Source organism: Myodes glareolus, chromosome 1, assembly GCF_982192425.1.
Source record: "Myodes glareolus chromosome 1, mMyoGla1.1, whole genome shotgun sequence".
Taxonomy (NCBI): domain Eukaryota; kingdom Metazoa; phylum Chordata; class Mammalia; order Rodentia; family Cricetidae; genus Myodes; species Myodes glareolus.
In genome coordinates this window covers 126385901-126413043 of record NC_142026.1, presented here as the reverse complement: position 1 = coordinate 126413043, position 27143 = coordinate 126385901, and the positions used below count along the sequence as shown (strand labels likewise).

General features: G+C 45.2%; 1 protein-coding gene across 1 annotated transcript; it reads left to right on the top strand.

Moving 5' to 3' along the window:
- Positions 1-1039: 1039 nt before the first annotated feature.
- On the top strand, positions 1040-27143 carry Lrp11 (LDL receptor related protein 11). The gene is made up of 7 exons (XM_085688322.2): positions 1040-1825; positions 6931-7088; positions 10744-10885; positions 12854-12979; positions 14525-14737; positions 19124-19219; positions 25320-27143. Exons 1-7 carry the CDS (start codon positions 1267-1269, stop codon positions 25472-25474), a joined length of 1449 nt encoding a protein of 482 aa, XP_085544448.2. The 5' UTR covers positions 1040-1266; the 3' UTR covers positions 25475-27143.

Sequence of the window (27143 nt, the reverse complement as noted above, 5' to 3'; positions counted from 1 at the left end):
TTTTTCCCAATGTGGTGACAATGGATATATCGATCACACTGCAGAGCTGGCTGGGGAGTAACTAACCAACATAAAACAGCATGCCTGTTTCTGGGTTTTGTTATTTGTTTTTGTTGTTTTATTTTTTAAGAGAGAAGCAAGAAGTTGGATGGGTAGGATCTAGATGGAGTTGGGGGAAGAAAAGAATCTGATAAAAATAAATTATATGTAATTCACAAAGAATAAATAAAAGCGTTTACAAACACACAAAAAGATGAGCCTAAAATTAATAATAATGAGCGGCTTCTGCATGTGCCAGGTGCCCTTCTAAGCACTGCATGGGCACTGACTTAATGTCTGTGAAGTATGAACATGGGTCACTATATAAAGTACAGAATAAAATTCATATGTTGAAACCTAATCCTCAGTGTAATAGTATATGGGGATAGGGTCCTGTGTGTGTGTGTGTGTGTGTGCTGCTAGAGATTTAATTCGGGTTCTTGTATACATACACGGGCACTCTACTATTAAAGATGGTGACTTAGAATATAAGGGTAGGTTCTTCTAAGTGGGATTAGGAAACTCTAGGAAGCGCCTTCCACCCTGTGAGGATACCCTGTGAGGACCGTCTATGATTTTTAGAAACGGATACGATGGTACCTTGATCTTAGACATGACGGCATCTATAAGCCACACACTGAACAGTATTGTGTTCTAGGAGCCCGGACTAAAAGTCAGGTGCCATCCATTCCAACATCAGCAAACTGATGTGCAGGCCTCAATCTGCTTAACCCTCCCCCTTACAGAAAAGGGAATCTTTTTCCTACCCCCTGACCTTTGTCTCCTCACTTACACGGTCAGCTTTCCGTTGCTAAGTTTCTGATGTTTAAACTCTCTAAAGGAAAATGAAAGACAAATTAGAGAGTGAGCTCACTCCACGGAGCAGCCAAGCAGTCCAGGGAGTCTCCTCCTCCGCACCCCAGGGGACCTGCCGGCCCGCGGAAGTCCCGCCCCCGGGAACCGCCCCTGCACGCCAAGCTCCGCCCCGCCGCAGCCGCTGTCCGCACGCCGGTGCTGATCCACGCAGAGGCCGCCGGTTGCCCGGGTGAGCTTCTGCTGCCGGAGCCAAGCTAGAGGCACCCGAAGGCGGCAGCCTGGTAGAAGGGCCAGGGCCGTGCCCGACCCCGCCCGGCTCGGCGCGCGATGTCTCTCGAAGCCGGCACGCCTGGCGCCTCCGTGCAGGATCCAGGCCCCGGGGCTGCCGTGCTCTGAGGCCGCGCTCGTGCCATGGCCTCCCGAGGAGTACCGGGCCCGGGCTCCCGGCACCACGCTCTGCGCGGGCTGCTGCTGCTCTGCCTCTGGCTGCCGAGCGGCCGGTCCGGGGAACCCGCCGTTTCGCCGTCGGGGGTCGATCGGCTGCTGCAGGACTTTCGCCGGCAGCTTCAGCTGGCACGGCCGCGCGATGAGCTAGAACCGGAGCTGCTCGCCGGTCCGAGGGAGGATTGCCCGGGCTCGGGTGGTACGGCGGTCTACCGGGCCGTGCCCGATACCATCATCCGCACCCAGGACTCCATCGCTGCCGGAGCCAGCTTCCTGCGCGCGCCGGGGACCGTGCGGGGCTGGCGGCAGTGCGTGGCGGCCTGCTGCTCCGAGCCTCGCTGCACCGTGGCGGTGGTGCAGCTGCCCCGGGGGCCCAGCTCGCCCGCGCCCATGCCCGCGCCCCGCTGCTACCTGTTCAACTGCACGGCGCGGGGCCGCAGCGTTTGCAAGTTCGCGCCGCTCCGGGGTTACCGTACTTACACTCTCAGCCGCGCCGGGGACACCGCCGGGGTCTCGCCCGGGCCGGGTAAGTGCCGCGAGTGTCCCGCCGTCTTGGTTTCGCATACCAAGCATACAAAATCCTCTGCTTCCAGAGGATTGTAGCTACGGATAACTGGAAAAGTGGCCTATATTTCTCAGACTTAGGGATGGGGACTGAGAAAGTCCAGAAGACGGGCAGAAGCAGGTGTGGTGGGCAGCCTCAGGGAACCTGAAGAGGAGGGTCGAGGGCTCATCTGAGAGGTCTGGCAAAAATTCTATTTAAGAATTTATCCAGAGCTTCCTTTCCCCAATAATGATTATTTTAGTTTTATTTCGTCTTATAGGTTTTATAAAACGTATTTTGTTTTGTTTTGTTTTGCAAGAAATAGCAAAGACAGGATTTGATTATATAGATGCAAAATTGTCCCTAGCACCTTCCCCCTGCTTCCTAGATTGGCTCTCTGCCTGTACGTACTTCCTTCAGACAAAAATATGAAGAAAAACTTGTCACTCTGCCTCCGCTCTTCTCTCCCACCCCTCCCCAACAAATGTTCTCTTTCGTGACCTTTTTGTTTTTGACCTGAGTTTAAGCAGGGCCGGCTGTGTGTTGAGGGGTTTTGGAACTCTGTACTGGGGCCTGCTGGGCTCAGCACTGGGTACACAGTGGATACTGTGTAAAGTGTGTCTCTTAAAAAGACCTCAACAGCTTCTCCATTCTGTGGTTTTAAATGCAGGTGCTCCAGGGAACCAAGACAAAGAAGGGAAAAAAGTAGCAGAGAAAAAAAATCCCTTCCCAGGTTCTTTGCGCTCATCTGGAATACAATTGGCATTGCCACAAAGGGGCTTTCCTTAAAGCTGGGCAAAGAAAAGTCAACAGAAAGGCCAGAAACAGCGGTCTGTGTGTTGTTGTCGTCACCACCCCCACCCCACCGCGCTTGTCCTTCCATTCTCTAGAGGCATGGCCTCCTCTCTGGGCACTGACAAGCCCAGACTTCTTCAAGTCTTCAGGAATATGGGGATGCTGAAGGTGACGCCTAGGCTTACAGGCTGCATTTGTGGGCTCTGCGTGGAGGGCGAAATGAATTTTACTTAATCCCTTTGAGTTCTTTATGTTTCTAAAACTATTTCAGTTTTTCTTCCCGGTTTATTATTATTTCTTGCCCCCTTTCTTGTGACTCTTGTGAGCATGCAGATCTAGAGGTTAGAGAGTCAAAGTGATTTAGCCAAGCTCCTTCTAAAGAGTTGTGACTGGTCCATTTGGGGTGCCTTAAAGGCTCAAGAAGACACTGGGGGGAGAGCTGGATGGCATAGGATAGAATAGATTTGTAGCATTGCCATCAGCTATATATCAGCCAGTATATATTGGTCACGTTCGATGAGTTTGATGTTAAAAGCTATTTTGAGCTCTTTACACACATGAACTCACTCTGTCCTCACAACGGCTCAAAGGTCAAATCCTGTTGCATTGAAAGCAACTGCCTGAGGGCCTCTCAGCACTTAGTTTGCTGAGCCACAGAGTAGCTTGGTGCTTTCTCTCACAGTCCCTGAGGGTCTGTCACCCACAGCTGGGATAATGAGGTAGCTGTCAGGGATAGTGGGAGAATATAGGAATGAGTGGGGAGATACCTTAATGAGACAGAACTTACCTGCTAGACCCTCCGGAGAAAGACGAATGCTTGAAGTCCTGAGTCCTAGGGTTTGAGTCCAGGCTTCTCCCATCCCAAGATAATCTTGCTTTGGGCCTTGCTTGTATGCTAGCTTAGATCATCATAATGACCAAGTGTGGATGCTTCTTGCGAGTTATTGAAGTGGTACAGGTGTCTGTGGTATACTTACTTGGCTGGCTGGTGTGACTGGGAAGACATTGAGAAAAGAGGGCTGTGGGGTGGAGGCTGAAGTCTTTAAGATCTTGAATAAACTGAGAATATAATCTCCCAGGATTCGGGGACCAGAACCTTTGTGCTGTTTGGACGGTCTAGCCTGAAACCCAGTATCTCTGGGTAGAGCTTGGAAAGCAACCCTTTCCATGCTAGAGAAACCAAAGCCCTAAGGTGGAATTCTGCTGTGCCCTAAGCAGGCCTCCCTTGCTGCCTATCTCCAAGCACAATGCAAGGACTGACCTTCCTGTTCAGGGGCTGATCCCTCCACAGGCAGCTGAGTCATATCCAAGGCTCTCCCTCACATTTTCACCTTCTCTCTTTCTCTCTTTTGCATTAGGAGTAATCACTTATAATTCATAAATATTACTAAGATTATTTGTTGACAGTGTTGGAGAATTATAATTCATAAATAATAAGATTATTTGTTGGCAATGTTGGGGAAATGGCATTGAGACTTACCACTGTGACCACACACAAATCCCAGATGTATATTTATTTATGCTTCATCATTTATTTACTTGGTGTGTTTATGGTCATGCCTGCCATAGCATATGTGTGAAAGACAGAGACTAATTTGCAGGAAGTTGGTTCTCTCCATACACTGTGTGGGTGTTGGAAGTTAAATCCAAGTCATCAAACTGGCCCTATATACGTTTGTATTATAAAATTAAGCCACAGTCTACACCATAGATAAGAAAATGGAAAGCTAAATTTACCATTGCCTGTCTGGAAGGACGATGTCTTCAAATCAATTAGGTAGATCATAAAGAAAAGATGGATTTTGTCCAAATTCACAAAAACTTCATGTCAATAAATAAGGAGTTACAAACAAGTGTCTAGGAAATATGATCTTAAAATATTAACCGAGCTGAGGGGGTTATGAGAAAAGTAAATGAGCAAAGGGCGCGAGTAAACAGTTCCCTGGAGAGGAAATATGGTCGGTAAACATGGGAAATGTCCGATGTGAGACACAGTCAGAGACTGGGCGTATTATAGAGCTTTGTGGCGGAGCACTTAGCATATTCCAGGGTCTACATTCAATCGCTGGTACCACCGAAACTGGGGGGTGGGGGGATGTAAATGCCAATTTGCACTTACTAAATTGTAAAAAATAAAAAATATAAAATATATTTAATTTGGCACGTATGTGGGAAACTCATGGTCATTGACAATGTGTGTTGGTACCAGTGTTTTTGGGAAACCAATTAGGAAATAATGTATTGATTTTTAAAATATCCATTCTTCTAGAACAGTGGTTTTCAACCTTCCTGATGCTGTGACCCACATGTTGCAGTGACTCCAACCATAAAATTATTTTTGTCACTACTTCAAAACTGTAATTTTGTTCCTGTTATGAATTGTAATGTAAATATTTTTAGAGAGAGAGGTTTGTCAAAGGAGTTGCCACCCACAGGTTGAGAACAACTGTTCTAGAATGATCTGTGTTAGAGAAACAGAATGAGCAAAAGCATGTTTATTGTGGCATTTTTCTAGTGATAAGGTTGACGAAAAATAAATGTCCAATTTTAGGGGTTAAGAGATAAAAATAGATTCAGGAAGGGTGGCTCTGTGGTGGGACACATGCCCAGCCTACACAGGCTCTGAGTTTGATCCCCAGAAACCCAAAAGAAGTCAAAATGGAAGTTGTGGAGTTTATGTGATTTCGTTGGCATTGCTAAGGTATCTGAATAAATATTAATAGGTTGAATAGAGCAATATATCAATGGATTCAACTCTAAACTATTAAGGTAACAAAAAATGTAGTGGAAGCAGCCTGTGATTTAGAAGCATTGGATGTAGGTTTGCCACTTGTGTGTGACGTCAATCACCTGACTCAGCTTCTCTGAGCCCTTGTCTGCCACTCACAAGGCCTGCTTTAGACTGACAGTGGGTACCAAGTGAGGTGATGCCTGTAGAGCACTCAGCATGCTGCATGGAACAAAGACCTTGCCAGTAAAGGGCAGCAGTTCTAATTATGTAAATGCGATTGCATGTGACCATCAGTATCATATGGGAAAAACTAGACTCCACATGCTAAATATAAGGATCGTACTGTAATTGTGGATATGTTTGTTTTTCTCTCTCTCTCTTTCTTTCTTTCATTTCTGGAGCGATGCAATTTAAAAAATAAATGATTGATTCTCCAGCCTGGGAAAGAAAAACAAACAAAATGCACATAGCTTTCTTCCTTCCATGTATTTATCCCCCCCATCTCTGGCCCCACTTCAGCAACTCATCTTTGCTTCCTTACTCCTTTAGTTTCAGCCAATCTGCATCCTTTGCTTGGCACAGATCAGAAGGTTCCATTCACAGCAGTGTGTTGCGAATGAGGCCAGCTAACATTATCAGTCTCTAGATTAAGCCCCACCTTGAAACACTCACTCTCAATTGGTCTGAGTCTTATTTCACCTCTGTCTTACCCACTGTGTTTAGTCTCCAGGCAAAATCAATGCTTCCATTACAGTTTTTATAATGGAAATTCAAAATTACATTTATTTTGCTCTTGGTAAATGTCACCCTTTGTTTGCTTCCAGGACTGTTTCTATGTAGCTAAGCTCTGGTTTGTTTCAAAATGCATTTTACTGTATAATTGGCTTGGACAGGAATTGAGAAATTGTTATCTCAGAGGTCATCAGAGGTCAAGTTAGGATGTGAGGACTGGCCTCAGAAATCACATCTATTGCCCACTTAAACCAGTCAGTGACTATCATAACTATCCTTCCGGGATAATTAATTTGGTTCATGACAAGGAAAATATTTCAGTGTTTTCCTGACCCTTCCGTGTAAAACGTTTGAAGGTTTTTTAAAAATATTATTGGGGGCTAGAGAGATGGCTCAGCAGTTGAGAGCACTGGCTGATCATCCAGAGGACCCACAATGACAGCTCACAACTGTCTGTAACTCCAGTTCCAGGGAATCTGACACCCTCACACAGACACACGTGCAGAAAAAACGTCAATGCACATAGGATAAAAATAAATCATTAAAATTTTTAAAACATATTATTAGTTTTCTATAGTTACTGTGAACAGCTGACATTCCGTACTTCCTCTTCCACATGTGTCATAGCTAAAATTCCATATCAGGATCGCTTTTATTGTTTGGTGTATAAAGGGGACACAGTGAAAGTTAGCAGGAAGATAGATTTCAGATGATATTTATCCTGTGTGAGGTTTTGTGATGGACTAATCTGTTCTCCAAACAGGATAACTGCTATCTGTAGGTTGGGAAATCAGGGAGTCATGCCTCTGAGGCCTGTTCTCTTTCACAGGTGAGGACAAGCCTCCACTTAGCAAGGCCGGAAAGGATGTGGTTTTGCATCTGCCCACAGACGGGGTAATTCTGGATGGCCGAGAGAGCACAGATGACCACGCCATCATCCATTATGAGTGGACGTTGAAGCAGGGTGACCCATCAGTGGACATGAAGGTGAATCATGTCATTTTGTTGTTGTTGTTGTTGTTGTTGTTTTTCAAAACAGGGTTTCTCTGTGTAATACTGTAGGAATTCCTACTGCCTTTAAGTTACTGCCCACTTGGGCGTGGCCTCTTATACTATTTATGCTGATATAAAGCACGCATTCGGCCTCTTTCCCAGTAGTGGGATTTGGTTGCTGTTCTCCATTCCAGTAGAGGATTGTGACTTGTGAGTCTACCCCTAAGTAAATAACCCTCTATCATTCTCAATTCTGAGCTAGTGTGGGATTTCTTTTAAGCATCCTTCTTCATTGTAGCAGCTCTGGCTGTCCTGGAACTTACTCCGAAGACCAGGCTGGCCTTGAGCTCAAAGAGAGCCACCTGCTGCCTCTTCCTCCTGAGTGCTGGGATTAAAGGCATGTGTACCACCACCGCCCGGTGGTTCATTCTTGCTAACAAAAACTGGTGTTTCTGTGAAGTGGATTTTTGTAAAGTCCTTCATAGTCCCTGAGTGCCTTTAAGCAAGCAGAGCATGCAAAAGATGGAGAGATTATATAATCAATTATCCTAGAAATGGTGTAGTCTGTAAATTCCCTTTTATGCTTAATAAACAATCTTGATCATTTTCTTTGGAGCCTGCCAGAGCCCTGCTCCTTCACCTCAATCAGTAATTCTGATTATTTTTTAAAAGATTTCCTTTCTTAGTATACAATTTGGTTAGTATCCAAGTGTGATGGCACATGCCTGTAATCCCAGTACTGAGAGGGTTTGGGCAGGGGGATCACAAGTTCAAGGCCCGTCTTTACTACATCATGACTACCTGGCTACCATCAGTTAAAAAATTGGCTAGGAAATATGAAAGAAATGAATATAAAGATGGAGCTAATAATGGAATTATTATCATGTAAAGAATTCTCCTCCTCTTTCTTCTTTTTGGATTTTTGAGACAGAGTTTCTTTGTGTATAGTCCTGCCTGTCCTGGAGATCACTCTGTAGACCAGGCTGACTCACAGAGGTCTGCCTGCCTCCGCATTCTAAGTGTGGGGATTAAAGGTATTCAGCATCACTGCCTGACTTAGTTCCTCATGTTGTGATGACCCCCCAACCATAAAATTATTTTTTTGCTACTCACACCTGTAATTTGGCTACTGTTATGGATCATAATGTAAATGAATAATATACGGGCTATTAATACCCAAAGGGGTATCAACCCACAGGTTGAGAACAGAGGCCTAGAGTATTGTCAATCAACTCAAACAATCTGCACCTCACTTTATGAACTGGCACTAGGTCCTCCCTTTGGAAAATGCTGATCGCGTCTGTAATGGTCTATCCTGTCTCTTTAAGAGATAAACCCTGCTCACTCCCCCTTCCTCCCCCTTTTCCACTAAGGCAGGCAGATCTTCCTGCCTGCCTGCAGCCTGAGTCCCTTTCCATCTCTCTCCCAAAGAGGTGGCTGTTGCTGTGGCTCCTCTCCTCTCCCCCTCTGGTTCTCTCTCTCTCTGCCTCTCTGCTCTTCTCCCTTCTCCCCTTCTCCTCTTTCCTTTTTCCCCTCCATAACCCACTAAATAAATACCCACTCACTCTGCACTGCATGCCTTTCCATCTGTCTCTCACCCGCTGCAGCTGTGGCTCCTCCTGGGACTGACTGCCCCGCTGAGGTACCTCGCTTGCCATGTGGCTCCCTACCTGGGATCCGCTGCCCCTCATGGCCTGTGGGTCACTCAGGAAACAGCACCATTTTACTTAAACCATAACAGTGTCCTTTTATTCTGTATAAAAGCTCTCGTACTGATTTCAGACCATCTACCTTCTAGCCTGATCTGGATTTTCTTCTCTTTCCTTTCTTCTTTTTTTTTTAATGTGCATTGGTGTTTTGTCATGAATGTTGGGTCCCCTGAAACAGGAAGTGTAGGAGGAGGGCCCGCTTGTTTGTCCCAGCTGCCTGGCTAGCTTAGCCCTGAAATAACCACACAGAAATTATATTAATTAAACAACTGCTTGGCCCATTAGCTCTAGTTTCTTATCGGCTAATTCTTACATCTTAATTTAACCCATTTTTAATTAATCTGTATATTGCCACATGGCAGTGGCTTACTGGGTAAAATTCAGCACATCTGTCTCCAGCAGCGGATCCATGGCATCCTCTCCTCTGCTTTCTTCCTCCCAGAATTCAGTTCTGTCTTCTCTGCCTACCTAAGTTTTGCCCTATCAGGCCAAGGCAGTTTTTTTATTCGTTAACCAATACAAGCAACACACAGAGGGGACTCCTACATCAAGGAGATACAGACAGTTGTAAGCTGCCATGTGGGTGCTTGGAATTGAACCTGGGTCCTCTGGAAGAACAGTTAGTGCTTTTAACCACAGAGCCATCTCTCCAGCCCCTAGATTTTCTTAGATGTGTATCCTTCATAAAAATTCACAATCCCTAACAGAATTCCTCCTTGTATGCTGTGGTTCCTTCTGACCCTCTGCTCCCTCTTGTGATCTGAACATTTGTCTCCATGCCTATTAATGAAGCTAATTGCATGAACTATCTGCAATTATGTCATATGATGGGTTTTTGCTGAGTCATCTGTTAGCAAAGTTTCCTGCGTCATCTTTCCACAAGACTGCCTGCATGGCATCCCCTTCCTGTGTAAGTGACTGACTGAGACCTCCTTCCTGTTTGTCTTCCTTACACCTCAGCTTTTGGATTAATTGTCGAAAACCAGCTTCGACAAAACTCATATGTTCCAGGGTAGGAGCGTGAGGATTAGGATTATTAAGCAAAAGGAACAGATAGAAGAGAAATAAGACAGAAACACAGAACAGCATCGGGAAGGACGTTCAGTGAATACTGAATTCCCCTTGTTTATGCTTCCACACACACATATTTACTTCACTCCAAAAAGGGAGGGGGAGGCAACAGGCTTTATTAGCGTGACACAGGAATAGACTTGAATTTCTCGCCCTTTTTGGTCCAGGTGGAGCAGATCTACCTCAACACTCAAAATACTAAGTAACCACACCCTACGCCAGGGCCTCTTGTTTGTAGCCACACCTGTTGTTAACAACTTTGAGAGAGCAAAATTAAACTCCAACTCTCTGACCTTCAGATAAAGTGGAACCGGCTCACACACACAGGGCACTCAGTGTGTGCCCTGACAGTTAATTTGTACGATCAGAAGTACTTTTTTTTTTCCAGACAGGGTTTCTCTGTGTAGTTCTGGCTCTTCTCATTCTGTAGACCGTCAGGCTGGCCTCAAGCTCAAGAGATTCACCTGCCTCTGCCTCCCGAGTGCTGGGACTAAATGTGTGTGCCACTACCACAGAAGTGATTTCTAACTCTGCCATCTATCATTTATTATTATTATTTCTGTTTCAGGTTATTTATATATTATTTCTCCCCACCCTTGTTATTTTGAGACAGGGTTCCTCTTTATAGCAGTCCTAGCTGTCCTGGAACTCACTCTGTAGAGCAGACTGGCCTCAAACTCAGAGATCCGCCTGCCTCTGCCTCCCAAGCGCTCCACCACCACCCGGCTTACATATCAATTCTAAGGAGAAAGGAGGAGCTGATGGTTTGTTGTGGGGCATGGGGGTGGGGAGTGAGGGGACACTGTACATGTTCCTGTGTGCACCTGGGCCCCGGGCTCAGCTCTTCCCTAAACATGTTTGTATGGCAGGTGCCTCGGCCAGGAATCCTGGAGCTGTCCCACCTGAAGGAAGGCGCATACATCTTCCAGCTGACTGTGACGGACACGGTGGGCCAGAGAAGCTCCGACAACGTGTCTGTGAGCGTGCTTCCCAGGATCTACTCCACGGGAGGTGAGAAGAAAGTCCTTCCTCTGAGCTCCCCCCCACCCCACGCCCCGCCAGCCACAGCCCATCTGTTCCTGGAAGGATGGTGTCTGTGGGGTTTTACATCCCGGTGACACGTTTCACAGGCTCTTCCATCATATTTTTGGTGCTTGAAGTTTTTGCTAAAAATATAATAACAAACATGGGCTCTCTATTTAGGACAATTTGGTCCCTCTGGTTAGAGTGTAGAGAACATTCTCAGAGCATAGACGGTGAGCTGGTGGGTCCTGTGTGTTGACCTTCTGCCTTTCCTCACTGACCTTGTCAAGGACAGTGCCCAACTTCTCTAGGAGACGATTTTGTGCACAGATACAATCTTCTGGAAATTTTCAGTGTATTTGGTGTAGGATGCCTTATGCTCTGTGTGTTCATGTGTGTACATGCAGTGTGTGTGTGTGTGCCTGCACTCATACAGGTATGTGTGATGCACAGAGGACAACTTGCAGGGTGCTGGTTCTCTCTGCAGCGCGTGGGTTCCTGGGATTGACAAACACCGTCAGTCACTGAACAGTCTGACAGTCCCTTTTGCGCACAATGTCTCAGAACCCGCATATTATTTATGAGTGGATTTCAGATGTTTAGTAAGACACTTAAAAGGTCTGGGGATGACTATTCCAGAATATATATTTTTTAAATGCAGATCTCTCTCTAAAACTACTCAGAAGGAAAGTCCTGCAGTCCTGGGTTTTCCTGTCACATGTGTAAGGTTGCTTGGTTACAGCCCCCTCGTTCCGTTTACTCCCCCTGGTGGCTGTCGCTCACTCTGCAGTCCTAAGTTTCTGTTGGGGTGGCAGGCCTGAGCTCTGTCTGCTGGGCAGTTTCTGCATTATTCCCTTTCTTTATTTTCTTTCTCCTTTGGGATCAAGCTATCTTCCAATCGCCTTGCACCCAGATAGACTCACTTTCTAGTCTTCTAGCTGAGTGCTTTTCAATAAAGTGTCAGATTTCGTTAACTTTTGCTGTTCGTGGGCTATCATAATTTGCCACCTGTTTTCACCTAAAGAACCATTTAGTTCACCATCAAATTGTAGGACTCCTTAAGACCTGATTCTAGCTGGGTACCTTTTATACCTACCACCAGAGAGTGACCTCTTTTTTAATTAAATGTATTTATTTTTAATTTTTATGTGCATTGATATTTTATCTGCATGACTGTGTGAGGGTGTTGGAACCTTTGAAACTGGAGTTGCAGACTGTTGTGATCTGACATGTGAGTGCTGGGAACTGAACCCAGATACTCTGGAAGATCAGCCAGTGCTCTTAACCTCAGAGCTGTCGCTCCAGCCTCCACCTGATTCTCACTTAGCAAATCTGTCTTAACCAAGAGTAGAGAAAAATGCCTTTCAAGAAAATATCTATAGCTCCTATTCATTTCACTGCAGACTGAAAGTTCCAAGAGGGGAAAATGGCATTATTTCACAGAAGTATATTTCCACCAGACAGTAGCTATAGATCGTCCTCCACAACACCGGCAATCTGGTCATCTACATGTAAGAGTCAACAGCAAAAAGGTAGTCTCGGCAGGGAAAGTGTCTTACTTGGAAAAAAAGAATTCAAGCCAGAATATATAAAATGGTGTTGCTACTGATGCATGGTGCACAGAGGGCCGGGATGGCGTCGGGTGACCCGCCTGAGAAAGAGGTCCTGTGATGGATAAATGAGTGGACGGATGCAAAATGAGCGGAGGGCAAAGGATCCAGGGAACCAAAGACTTGGAGAATGACTTTCTGACGGAACACTCTGGGGCAGCCCTCAGAGTTCGCAGCTGGGTGGGTGAGGGAGGCGCCCGCTAATCTGTTCCTCCAGCTCTGTGTGGCCTCCTCGCTATCCCTGTCTCTTCACCCTGCTTTGAGTTCCCTTTTCCTAGTCATGCTGACGGACGGGGCATGTTGACTTTCTCAGCAGTGCTGTGACCTGAGACTTGTTCACAAACAGGGTGCTCCAGTGTTTGCTCGCGCTACCATTTCTTCTGTGACAGTGGCTGCTGCATTGACATCACCTTGGCTTGTGATGGAGTGAGGCAGTGTCCAGATGGGTCTGACGAGGACTTCTGTCAAAACTGTGAGTCGGTTGCACAGTCCTGTCAGGCAGGGATCTGGGATAAAATGGGAACCCTGCGTTCTTCCACTGCTTGCTTCAGGAATAACTTTCTGCAGAAAGCTATGCTTGAGAACTCCCTGAGGTTGGAGTCTGAGATGCAGGTGCCAAATTTTTGGTATTGCATATGATTTTTTTCAACTTTCTAAAGATTTTTTCTTATCTTTAAAATATTGCATAACATACACTTTTTTAAAATCTGAAGTAGGTCTGGCAAGATGACTCAGAAAAGAAGGTGCTTGCTGAAGCCTCATAATCTGAATCTAATTCCCAAGACCCACGTGATGGGAAGAGAGGCTTGACTCTTACAAATTGTCCTTTGACCCCCACCATGTAGTATCATACCTTTTTCTTTGTTTATTTGTTTTTGTTTTTGTGATACAGACTTGCCATGTAGCCCAGGCTGACCATACATTCACAATCCTCTAACCTTAACCTTCCTTGCAAGTTCTGGAATTATAGACTTGTGCCTCTACCATGCTTGGTTTTTATTTATTTATTTAGATAGGGTTTCTCTGTAGGTTTGGAGCCTGTCCTAAAACTCACTTGGTAGATCAGGCTGGCCTCGAACTCATGGAGATCCACCCATCTCTGACTCCCGAGTGCTGAGATTAAAGGTGTGTGCTACCACCACCCGGCACTTTTATAATTTTTAAGGACTATTTATGACACACTGGGTTCTGGCTAAGGTGAAACTATAAATCAGTTTTGTGAGGGTCATGTACTTAAAAAAGCACCATAAGAAGGAAGAGCTGTAAATCTAGCTGAATAAAGTGTGGCTGTAAGGAAGAGGAGAGATATCCAAAGCCTAAGGCTTAGGAACTGAGGTTTAGTGCTTGCCTCACATGCACAAGGGCCAAGGTTCAACCCACACTGCTATCAAAGTAGAGCGACTGGAAAAACAATAAGGTTGGATCTGTCTTTGTCCATGTTAGGGAAGCTACTCAAAGAGGAAAGAACACATTGCTCATTTCAAAGGTAAGCAATGGGTTTTATGGGGCTTGGCATGTCTTAGCTGAGTGGGCTATTAGTCTCAAGTAGCCGTGATTATAAATCAAGTGCAGATCCAATGGTCTCAGTCAGAGTTCAGAAAAGAAACCCAAGGCTGGGGTGGTAGTTCTTCAGCATCTGTGTAAAAAAGGCAAGTGTGGCATCTGTGGTGGTGATTCCAGTACTGAGGTAGCATAGGCAGGAGCATCCCAGGAGCCTGCTGGTCAGCCAGCCTAACCTGCTGGAGAAGTTCCAGGTTCTGAGCCAGCAAGAGAATCTATCTCAAAAACAGTGGTGGATGGCACCTAAGGAAGAACAGGGTTGTCCTTTGGCCGATTCCCAGCACCCGCATGGCAGCTCACAACCGTTTGTAGCTCCATTTCCAGGAGACAGGAGATCCATCCAGTACCGTCCTCTGACCTCTGTGGACACACACACACTCACATAAGTAAATAACTAAACAAACATAAAAAAAAAAAGAAAGAAAGAAAGCCAACAAATAACTGAGTTTTTCCACAGTGGGCCTTGACCGCAAGATGGTGGTGACACACACAGCAGCTACTTCTGCCCAGCCAGGAACCACGGGACTGAGTGAAGGTAAAGGAGACCTCCGGTTTGAAAAGTCCCAGAAAGCCACTCCCCACAGTCAACCAGCTACTGTGTCCCACACAGAGAAGAGGATTCACTCCACCCAGAGGGCACCCGAGAGTCAAATCATTCCTGTCGTGCCAGGTAAGGACTCAGAATGATTTCTCCATGAGTCATCCTTGTTTTCTGTTGTTCCGGTGGCTCAAAGTTATAGCTTCTGTTTGAAAACCATCAAGGAAACATACTCAGAAATAGAATGATACAGATTGAAATGAAGGATTTGGCCAAAACAAAACAAACCAGAAAAGAACCCTGACATTTGTAATAATACAGTTATGAAGCTCTGGAGCTGTAGGTCAGGGCAAGAGCGCGTGTCTGACATCCAAAGTCCTCAATTCAATCTCCAGCATGGAAAAGGAACCAAGTCTTGGTTTATGGGAAGGAATGTCTAGATGTCCCCAAGGGACCAGTTCCAGGGTCTGTGAGAACCAAAGTTCAAAGATGTTCAAGTTCCATCTCTAAAAGTAGCAATACAGGGCAGTGAGACAGCCAGTGAGTGCAGCTGCTTCCTGCAGGGCCTACCAACCTCAGGCCCAGCCCCGAGGACTCACCTGATGGAAGGAGAGAACTGAATCCTGCAGTTTATCCTCTGATCTCCACACAGGAGTCATGGCATACATGCATGCCCCTCCCCACATACATATAAAATAAATGTAAATAAAAATTAACGACTTTATATTTGCACATCCTCACATAATCAACACATATCCTCCTCTATGCTGCAAACCATCTCCAAATTATATGTAATTCCTTATATAATGTAAATACCAAATTAATAGTTCTTATACTGTGTTTTTTAGGGACTAATGACAGGAAAAAAATTTTCTGTATGTGTTCAATACAGGTGCCGTTTTTTTTGTGCGTACTGAGGGTTAAGCTCGGTGCTTTACACATGCAAAACAGTCACTGAACGACTGAAAGACACCCTCAGTCTGGAACACAGTTCTTTTTAGATTGTACAGGGCATGTATAAATGTTTGGTTACACAGTGAGTGCGTGCTCAGAATGGCCTGAGGCCCTGGCGTTTGGGAGCACAGAGCTCCAGTGTGGGCCGTGTTTGCTCAGCATCTCATGGGCACAATGGCCTGATTGTCGTTGAATGTGTTTGCAGCTGTGGGGCCTGTTCTCGGTGTGGTCCCAGTCACCTATTAACAAGGGTGTCTTCTTGCATCCAGTCTAGCCGGGAGGAAGGAAAGCTGGTTCCCAGGCCTGCAGAGTACTAGAAAGGAGTGCTGTGTGCCCGTTTACATGGGCTCTTTTTATTGGGAACTTAAGAATTTGTGGGCAGTGTAGCAGACCAGCCAAATCCTTCAAGGAACAGGGCTGAAACATGTACAAAAACCCAAACATTTTCCCCACATGGGTGTGGGATTCTTCCTCTACTAAATACACCGAAGCCTCGAGCCTTAGCTTATCTTTGGGGTAAAGTTATATAAAAGATCTTTAAGATTATTCACTTATTTATTTCTATAATGAATATAATTCAGGGTCTCATTCATTGTAAGCTCCTCTACCAGCTTTAAGGACTTCATTATTAATTTTGAGATTCAAGTCTAATTATTTACCTGTTACTCTTCAAGACTATTTTTGACTGCATTCAGGAGTAGAAGCTCTCAACGAGGACAGCCTACATCTCTTGGCAGTCGGTTCCTGGTGCTTTTCCGTGGCTTCCTTCATGTTCTGCAGCCTTCTCTTTGCTTTCCTTAGTGCATTGCTTCTTTTGAGCATCAGTGTTTGAGTTTCAGGACATGTAGAATAATAAACTCTCAATCTTGGGTGCCTTAGTCCTGGGCTTCTTACCTTCCTTGTTCAAGGGCTTTCTAGAAACATATTGGTGGACAGTCATCTTCTTTAGAAAGATTGAAAGCCTTCAGGTTCTGCTAGCCCTTTTGGGTACCAACCCATTAGAGGCACAGCAGTATCTGTCAGTCAGAAATATTCCCCCCTACTTTTTTTTTATAATAACCAGAAATATAAGTTGAGAACACTCAAATGGTGTCCATGATGCATCCTTAAACAGACTTGCATTTTCTCTATCCAATCCTCCTTCATCTATGATAAGATTGCCCCATACTCAACAACAGGGTACTCTGTCATGTGTCAAGACATCTTGTTTCATGGGAAAACTTTGCGGTTCCCACCGCTGATTCAGACCACATAGCCCTTCTACTCTTCACCCCGAACATCAGCAGCTGCTTTTGTGGACATGCGCTTCTCATGAAACCTAAGAGGCGTTTGTTCATCGTTCACTTCAATGAGTATCTAACAGATGGTGTCTGGGAAGGAGATATTTGGCTTCATCTTGAATGGCCAACCTCCTAGAAGGAACCACGAGAAACAACAAAAAAAAGCTCAAGCACTTGTCTTAAAGGTTTCCTTCTCGTCTAGAGTTCTCACACTCCTTGTTATGGGGCAACTGTTCAGAATCTATGTGATCACAGTTCAAGGAAGGTAGTTTGGGCCTGTGGAACAGCTGAGAGAGCTTGTGTCCTTCCAAGATAGTGCTGGAAATCCATCTCAAACAGGCAGAATATCTAGTGGAGGAGGTTTGTTTATCAGAAACTCCAAGACCGTAGTGTTAGAATGCCCTCTTCCAGCTCAGTGACCTCCTGGGTCACCCCAGACAGGACTCCTCCCCCGGGTAGTGAGTTCTCGTCGACCATATTGCTGTTAAGGCATTGGCAGAATGAACATCCTGCTCCCCACCTACCTCTCTGCCTTCTGTCTGAGAATGAGAGAGCCTGGCTTTGGGTCCTGGCTGTAAAATCCCCAGCCTTAAAGAGTCATAAGAGGGGGGCTGGAGAGATGGCTCAGTGGTTGAGAGCACTGGCTGCTGTTCCAGAGGACCCAGGTTCAATTCCCACCAACCATGTGGCAGTTCCTGTTCATAACTCCTGTTCCAAGGCATCTGACACCCTGACAGACACATATATGCAGGCAAAACAGCAATGCATATAAAATACAAACAAATTTTAAAAAAGTCATGAGGCTTTTCTGCCACAAGATCCCTGATCCTCTTCAAATCCCCCACCTGTCACCGCTGGTATTAGAGACTGCAGCAGTCTCCTGGGAACCTCCTTATTACCCCTGTCTGTCTGTCTGTCTGTGTCTTGTCTCTGGCATTAAGTAACTCCTCTAAGAAACTCCTTAATCTTCAGTAGCCACCTGAGTATCCTCTTGACCCATCCACCCCTCATCTAAACCTAAGGCAAATGAGGATAGTCAAGAGATTTTTCCCTGAGAATTCGAGAGTACGCCCTCTTTCCTTGACTTGTTTACTTCTGTGGAAGCAGATTTCTTGACACATCCTCTGCTTAGGCACAGGGAGAGATGGTGATCTTAGAACTCTACCCTACTGGAAAATATTTAAATATTCATAAGTAGTGATTTGGGGTGGGTAAAGTAGAAATTCTAAGGACTTAAAGCAGAACCTGGAGCATGTTAACATAGCTGTGGGGGCCGGGCGGTGGTAGCGCACGCCTTTAATCCTCCCTCTGGGAGGCAGAGGCAGGTGGATCTCTGTGAGTTCGCGGGCAGCCTGGTTTACAAGAGCTAGTCCCAGGACAGGCTCTAAAGCTACAGAGAAACCCTGTCTCAGAAAAAAAAAGAAAAGAAAAGAAAGAAAAAACCATGGCACTGGGGACTGCACTGCAACTCCAACCCCTGCAGTGATATTATCCTTCCTTCATCAGAAGGAATAAGCTCGATCATCAACTGATGGTTGTTTAAATTACTTCTAGACCATTTGGAGAGAGCCTTGCCAAAGCTTACTGGTACCTCAGTATGAAAATGAGCAAAGGGTGCCAGACATAGCTCAGTGGTAGAGCATTAGCCAACCCCTGGATTCGACTTAGTATGTGTCACGTGGAAACTTTTCCCCACAGCTCTACTGTATTTAAATGTGTGAGAAGAATAAACAAGGTGGGATTCTGGAAGTTTTGAACCAGCACCTAAAGTAGTGCCAAGTCATTCTTCATCTCAAGTCCGTCACCTGCTCCAAGCCATGAGGATCCATCTTTCCTTACCTCCTGGGTGCTGGGAGTAAAGACATGAGTCATGCCCAAGTGGCCTATGTTTATTTAAAAATAAATCCTGCCATTTCTTTCTCTAAGTCCATCTTTTAAAAAGTAAATAAGGGAGCTGGGTAGTGGTGGCACACGCCTTTAATACCAGCACTCATGGGCAGAAAGACAGGCAGTTCTCTGTGAGTTCAAGGACAGCCAGAGCTGTTACACAGAGAAACCAAATGAATGAATGAAGGATAAGGGACTGGAGAGATTACTTGGTGATTAACCAGAGAATCCCAGCACCCACATCAGGGGATTCACAATTGGCCTCTATGGGCACCCACATACATATACACACAGACAGACATATACATAAATTAGAAAGTAAATAAAGCTGTAATCCCATGCCTACTTCCTGAAGTTTTTAATGTCCCTTTAAAATATACCTGTTTACTTTCCACAGACAATACTTCCTCAGGAGAGAATCAAGAAGAAGGAAGCTACATTTTCAAGTCCAAGAGTGACCAAGCAAGGCGGGAACACCCAGCCCCAGAAGCAGGTCCGTGTTTGCCTTGAATACATCCCGCAGAGCAATGAGATCCCAGAACCACCCCAGCTCTGGCTGCATGTCAGGTGGAGCTGTGAACATTCATGTTGAGGCTGTGCTCCAGCGACCAGAACTGTCTTCTCAGTGTCAAGGTCACAGTGCCTCATGGTGCCCTTGACAGGAGCCTACTGTCTTTGGGTCTCACTCTGTCTTTCATACATCCTTCCAGGGGTCACTCTGTGGGAAAAGTCACACTGTGGCACAGAGGTTAAGAACACAGGCTTAGTCAGGCCTGGTGGCTCACTCCTTTAGTCTCTACAGAGGCAGGTAGATTTCTGAGTTCAAGGCCAGCAGGACACCGTAGTTCAAATCTGGCTCTGCCACTCAACTCAACAACCACAGCCAGTCTTATCTCTGGCTCCTAATGATTTCATGGGAGGTGACAGCAGTAGCTATTCCTATGTCCCAGGGTGGCTGTGGAGGGGAACTCGCCGCAGTGTTTAGTGTAGACTGCGTGGTTTGGCTGTCAGTGATGACTGTTGAGATTGAGTTAGGTGTGAGGGAGAAGAGGGAGGAGACTCCTAAGGACAGAGCATGGCAGGAATGTGGACAGTACAGGGCGCAGGGGAACGCTGGCACAGCACGGAGAAGGACAGTTTCATCATTTGGATTGTTTTTAACTGGAAAGAGCACACTGACAGTCCTGTAGAAAGTCCTGCATCCTGCACACTAAGCCCGCAAAAAAAAAACCTAGGAGAACAAAACCATCCCTGAATTATCAATCTAAACATAAACAAAGCTTTCATTTCCCCCTAGATTTTTCTTTATAGTATCTGTGCAATGGTGCTCATTTCCTGTTCACGGCTGGATGATACCATATTCAATTTCTAACCAACTGATGTCTGAACATAATGCAGATGTCAAGTAACTGCCTGCATCCCTGAAGTCTACTGGCCTATTGGATTTGGCTTTTCTGGGGATGTTAAGATAAGACTCCCTGTCACCTGTCAGCGTGGAGAGAGAAGCCAGCCAACCTCTGGAGTCATGGCCACATGTCCCTGGAGGCTCTGTTCTAATGACTGCTCTTCATTCTAGTTGTTAAGATGGTTTGACTTTCCTTTCCATTCATACAAGCAGAATACATAATTCATCATCTTAGTTTTCTTAATGATACAGAGCTGGAATCTATTAAGCTATTTTAATACATGTAGAAGCATGGGTATGAAAAGGAGAGGCTTGCTCTAGCTGGTTACTGACAGCTCTGTCGCTGTGTCTTAGAAGTTGAGGGAAAACATAATTTCAAACTAATCCAAAGTGAAAATATTGAAGAAACTGTCAACTAAGGATTGAACAGCAAAGACTAAATAAGGCGTGGTGAGATATGCCTGTAACCCCTTAGGATTATAGCCTAGGGAGGGAGGCTCACAGATGTGAGACCAGCATGGACTACATAGCAAAATCCTGTTTTAAAAAATGAGGTGCTGGAGAAAATGGCTCGGCCAGTGTCTTAGTCAGGGTTTCTATTGCTGTGAGGAGACATCATGACCACGACAATTCTTTTAAGGAAAACATTTCATTGAGGTGGCAGTTCACACTTTCAGAGGTTCCATCCATTGTCGTCATGGTGGGAAACATGTGCAGGCAGCTGTGGTGCTGGCTACATCTTGATATGTAGGCTAAGGCAACAGGAAGTGGCCTGAGGCACTGGGTGGTATCTTGAGCATATTTTAGACCTTAAAACCCACCTCCTCAGTGACACACTTCCTTCAACAAGACCACATCTACTCTAACAAGATCACACTTCCTAATAGCGCCATTCCCTTTGTGGGGCATTTTCTTTCAAACGAAGCCAGCAGAGTACTTGCCATACAAGAACATGCACTTAAGTTTGGCTCCGTGGCAACCACATAAGAAACTGGGCACAGTCATACAGATATGTAACCTTAGCCCTGGGGAAACGGAAATGAGTGGGTGCCTGGAGCTCCCTGGGCAGCTGTTCTAGCTAACAGAGGAACTCTGGGCTCAATGAGAGACCTTGTCTCAAAAGATAAGATGGAGCAGGATAGTGAAAGATATTCAGGGTTAACTTCTGATCTCCACAGTGTACACGCACCTGCAAGCCCATGTATACACACACACACACACACACACACACACACACACACACACACCACCTAAAAACAATAATAAAGAATCTGGACAAGGTGGCTCTGTAACACCAGCACTCAGAAGGCTGAAATAGGAAGATTGCCACCAAGTCAAAGCCAGCCTGGGGTACATAGTGAGTTCCCTGGGCTATGGAGTGAGACTCTGTCTCAAAGAGGGGGCAGCAATGGGGAGATGGCTCAGTATGTAAAGCTGCGTAAGCATGAGTACCTGAGTTCAGATCCCCAGGGCCCAGGGAAAGACGAGGATGTGGTAGCACACGCCTGTAGCACTAGCGAGGATGTGGTGGCACACGCCTGTAGCACTGGCTAGGATGCGGTGGCACACGCCTGTAGTACCAGCACCATGAAGTAGAGATGGGAGGAGCTCAGGCTGACTAGCCAACCCGTATAGCTAGGTGAACTCTAGGTTCAGTGAGAGACCCCATCTCAAATACTAAGATGGAAAGCAACCGAAGAGGACACACAGCGTCAACCTCTGCCCTGTTGACACACACACATGCACAAATACAAGTGGCTGTGAGCACCCACAGGTGCACATACACACAACTCGGTTTAAAAAGAAAAGAATACATTTCAATATTCTGGCAAAAAAAAAATATTCTGGCAAGTACTACATTATAGATGTTTGTGTGTGTCACACACACACCCACACACACACAGAGAGGTGGGAGAGAGAGAGAGAGAGAGAGAGAGAGAGAGAGAGAGAGAGAAACAGAGCCCTAAATAGGAATTAGCAACCTCATACCTGATTTGGGAAACAGAAATTTTTATGAATTTTGCCCTAGGTGGGCCTGCGCCACAGGACTGAGATTTCCACCCAAAATTTGTTCCCCGCCCTTAGCCTAAACACTGGTTTTTATCCTCGATCCACCCATAGACTCAGAGGCTAAGAGCCCTTCCCTGGGCAGGGAGAACTGGGGCTGTTCTATTCCAAGCCGAGGTGGTTTGGGGGGTCTCTGAGCTCCTGTGGGAGGAGAGCAAAGCCTTTCTTTTCGTTGCCTCAGTCCTGACACTCACAGGCCACTTCACCCTTTGAAAACATCTTAAATCGGGATGGCACTAGGAGCCAGTAGTGGCCACTAAAACCTCAGAGCACTGGAATGCAAGGAGAGGCAGTGGTTCTGGATGCTTCCAGACTGCAGGGCTGTGGGATGGAGGTGGCTCTAGAACCAGTTTCTGAGCTGTGCGTTTGCTGCAGGTTTTTCTTTCACAATTCTGTAAGGGAGTACTGGCCTTCTGCTAAAATTTGATATCCGTAGACACTAAAGCAACTTCCAAATCCTTTCCTCTGGTGTTCCAGACCCAGGACAGTCCTTGGTATTCAGATACTAATCTAGAGTTTGAGGCCCCCCTGTGTGACATCACCTTGAGGTCATGTCAAGGTGAGGCCAGTGACACGACACCTGAGGCCAGTTTTAAGTGCCTAAAGTTAAGGCTGTCTGGAGAGGACTACCTCAGCTACCTACCCTCCAGCAGACTTGGGCTTTTGCCTCCTCTCTTCCTTTCCTCCCCCTCTCCAACACCACCTCTGCTGAATCTTGCCGTAGCCATTTCCCCAGCTGTATTTTACCATCCTCTGTTGGTCTGTAACTACAAGCAATCAATGAAAAAAAAAAAAAAAAAAAAAAAAAAAAAAAAAAAAAAAAGAAAGAAAGAAAGAAAGAAAGAAAGAAAGAAAGAAAGAAAGAAAGAAAGAAAACTGCCCAGTCTCTTGTAAATAAATTTCCATTTGCGAATCCAGCAAACTCTCCAGGCTCTGCCCTGAGCCCTTCAAAGCATCCTATTCACCGGAGCCACCCCTTGTGATGCTGTTCCTTCTGCTGGCTTTCTGCATCTCTGTCCTCTGACTCACGCCTTTTGGAGCCTACTCCTGTCTCCTCTTCCTTTCTATCTGTTGATCTCACTTTTACTGTTGCAGCTACTATCCCTATGCTAACATCCCCTAGGTATCTAGATCAGATAATCAAAGCGCCTAAGGGGACATTCCGCCTGGAGCCCCGACAGTTCTCAACCCTTCTCAACCCGTGTGTTGTGACCCTTTCAGGATTGAATGAAAGGGTTGCCTAAGATCATCTGGAGTATTGAGAGCCCTCCTCTATCTGTCTCCAGGTGGGTCCTACATGCAGATACACCCACAGATGAGCAAGAGGAACGGTATTCAAGTGTCACAGCGTTAGGAAGGTTGAGAACCACTGCCCCATAGGCATGTCAACCAAAAAATGATCCAAGTAAAACACATATATTTAAGAACAAACACATGCAACAAACTTATCTTCCTCGCTTCCCCACTTAAGATCAAAATCACTCTAGGAAAAATCTTACCAACCAGGTATTTCTTCCCATCATTAGGTTTTAAACACAACTCTGTCATTGTTACCTTAATATTTCATTGCAGTCTTTCTAGTAAATGCCTATCTCCTCAGATTTAAGTTATTTAGACATGTTCTCATATCCATATTAGGAAATCAGCACTGTAGGGATGAGGCCATAGGCTCTGTCCTGAATGGGTGGGGGTGCTTCAGCATGTATGACCATTATTAGGTGCCGCCGTTCCCAGTGTCTGTAAAATGACTGTAATGTGAGTGCCGGCTCATATGCTTGCGAGTATTTAGTTATTTCAGCTATAAAGCTGGCTTCTGGCGTTAGCTTATCCTTGGGTATTTTTGTGAGCCACACATAAAAAATTGCTTATCTTTGAGCACTAGGTACTCAGGCCAGTGTCTGGCACAGGTAAAGCTATTAATCAACACAGAATAAATAAACAAAATGAAATGTTTCAGAACCAAGCTACACATGGAGATGTTGGCTCCTCTAGTTTGTCCCGCTGAAAGAAGGTGCAGCTAAAAATAGCCTCACACTGTTCACCAGCCCAGCCCTACTCCCGTGCAAAGGGGCTAAGAATAGAGCCTGCTGAGTTTGACTGGAGACAGATCTATCATGCAGCTTCCAGACTCTGGAAAACCACAGGCTACCCTGGTCTGCTGCCCAGGAGCAGCCCCAAAGGAAAAGCCAGTGGCCTGTTACACCAGCATATCATTACAATTTTAGTTTTAATTAAAACATAATAACATCACTCCCTCCTCCCTTTTCTTCCTCTAACTTCTCCCATGCTACCCCCTAAAAAGAATTCGTGGCCCATTATTATTATTATTATTATTATTATTATTATTATTATTACTACACACACACACACCCTGCTGAATCTGTTCAGTGTTGCCTGTATGCATTTGTTTTTAGGGCTGAGTATACAAGCATATTTGATATTAGTTTTTAATAAATTGTCTACTGGAAGACAGTAGGATCCCTGGATTTTAAAAACTTTAATGTATATAGGTGTTTTGCCTGTATGGTCTATGTACCACATGACTGCCTGGTGCCTGTGGAGGTCAGAAGAGGACATCAGATCACCGGGAACTAGAGTTACAGATGGTTGTGAGCTGTTTTGTGGGTGCCAGGGATTGAAGCTGAGTACTCTGGAAGAGCAATAAATACTCTTAATCATGGAGCCATCTCTCAAGCCCTACCAGAACCAGAAATCGGGAGTTAGGCTACAACTAATGAGAAGATGCTCATGTGTGAATCCACAAATGTCACATGACTCTAATGAAAACATTTCTCATGGTTGCAGTCTCTAGGATAGTTGCAGATAAGCATGATCTCACTGCAGTGTTTTTACCCGATACCAGGAATTTTTTGTAGAAACCTGGTAGAAAATTGGTTATTAAGAGGCTTAAGACTAGACCTACAACACCTAAGTAGACAGGGGAATTAGCTGTCTAATTAGCTCTGTACCTTTATCAGAAAGGCAGCAATAATACTAGTACCAACTAGAGTTGTTCAGACGGGGTAAAATAATGCATGTCGGATGCTCATCATAGAGTAACGAGTAGCTGTCACTGTTGCCAACCACTGACCAGAGCTTTCTCCCCCCAAACTTTGCATAGGTGCGGTGTTACCCCTGGCATTGGGTCTGGCCATCACAGCTTTGCTACTTCTCATGGTGACTTGCCGACTCCGACTGGTAAAACAGAAACTTAAGAAAGCCCGTCCCATTACATCTGAGGAATCTGACTACCTCATCAATGGGATGTATCTGTAATGAAGCTACTATAACAGCTGGGGGTGAGGATGGGGTTCACTTACAATTTGTTCTTTGGGTTCTGTCATTGAGACCTTTTGTTTTAAATTGTGCTAGAAGACACTGCAGTTAGAAACCTTGATTTATCATGAAATCATTTTCCTGGGAAGTAAATGTCTCAAAAAGGTAGAGAGGAATTTAAGAGATTGAAGTTTATAGTATGCTGAGACAAAGTCAGTATGCCATCAGGTGACAATGGCAGTGACAGCCTTTCACTTGTGAGGTGCCAACTGCTGGCCCCTGGCACCTTACCCTTGTCTTCCGACCCTCTCCTCCACTGAGTTCTCATGAGCTTCATTTTCTTTTTCTCTGCCAAATATCTTTGAAAAGGGACCTTAAGTGAATTTATACTCAGTGAGATATTATCACTAGCAGATCTGTATGTTAAAGCATTCTGAATAGATCAACAAAGTCCTGCAGAAGAGGAATATGGATTCTCCACCCCATGCTTCTGATATCAGACTGTGGTGGTAGCCACCATGATCGGCTGACCTTTGAAGAACCCCTTGTGGTCAGGAGCAACTCTAAGTGGTTATAAAATGAGATCAAGGTGGCAGCAGAGGACCTGGCAGGCAAAAGCAAATAGAAGCATAGCCATGGGATAAGTAAGGACAATTAATGTCCCATCTGCACAGCGCTCCTTCATGGTGTGGAGCACAGTGGCCAGTCTATATATGCACTGATTTTCAACATGAGCCTTTCTGATGAAATAGTGCGAATTGTCAATCAAAACATTGATGTCTGGGCACAATGTTTGTAAAAATGTTGCCATGTTTAAGTATCGCAGGTCATTCGATGGAATGAGTTGGATGCTTCCCCTTGTGTTGTTTTGCAGAGCTGGAGGTGGGACCCAGGAGCCTGTTTGTGCTAGGCAAGTGCTCTACCTTTGAGCCACACCCCTGCCTTCACTGTCTTGTATGTTATTAAAATGTCATAATGTACAGTCAGCTAATATCAGGATGTATTTCCAGAGCAGAAAACACTTTTGCGCAAACTCAGCTTTATGGGAAATTATCGTCCAGCTTAGCATTGTTCTTTTAAATTTGTAGGCAGTACAGGTAGATTTTCCGTCATTACTCAGTGCTGGGTCATGCACTCTAGAGATTATTCTGAGGGAACTGCAGTGTGGTGCCCATTTAGAATCATGATATTCCTATTTTCTTTACTCTAAGTGGCAAACATTGAAAACCACTGTAGCCTCATACGTTTAGACAATGTAAAGTAGGTGGTTCCTTTAACAAGTGGCTTGATTTTGATGAGGGAATATAACTTATCAAAGTGTATTAATGGGTAGTTCTAGAAAAACAAACGTTGGCTTTTGTCCCTTGAAACTATCCTTCTGCTGAATGTTTAGAGCTGAGCAATGGTGTCAGTTACCTTGGTAGTCTGAGAGGATGATGTGAGTGAACTCACCTGTATTCTATCCTGTGTGGGTCATTTTTATAGAGGACATCGCCTACAGCCATACCCAGTAAAATAGAAATTGATAAGGCATGTTTCTTTCTGCACTTCTTTTATATACAAAGAAATTAACAATCTAGTATTGCTATTGTTTTGAAGTACTTGAGAAAGATGTCTTGTATGTACTATTCCTTTAATAAACTATTTTATTCTTATGCCTTTAAAAAAA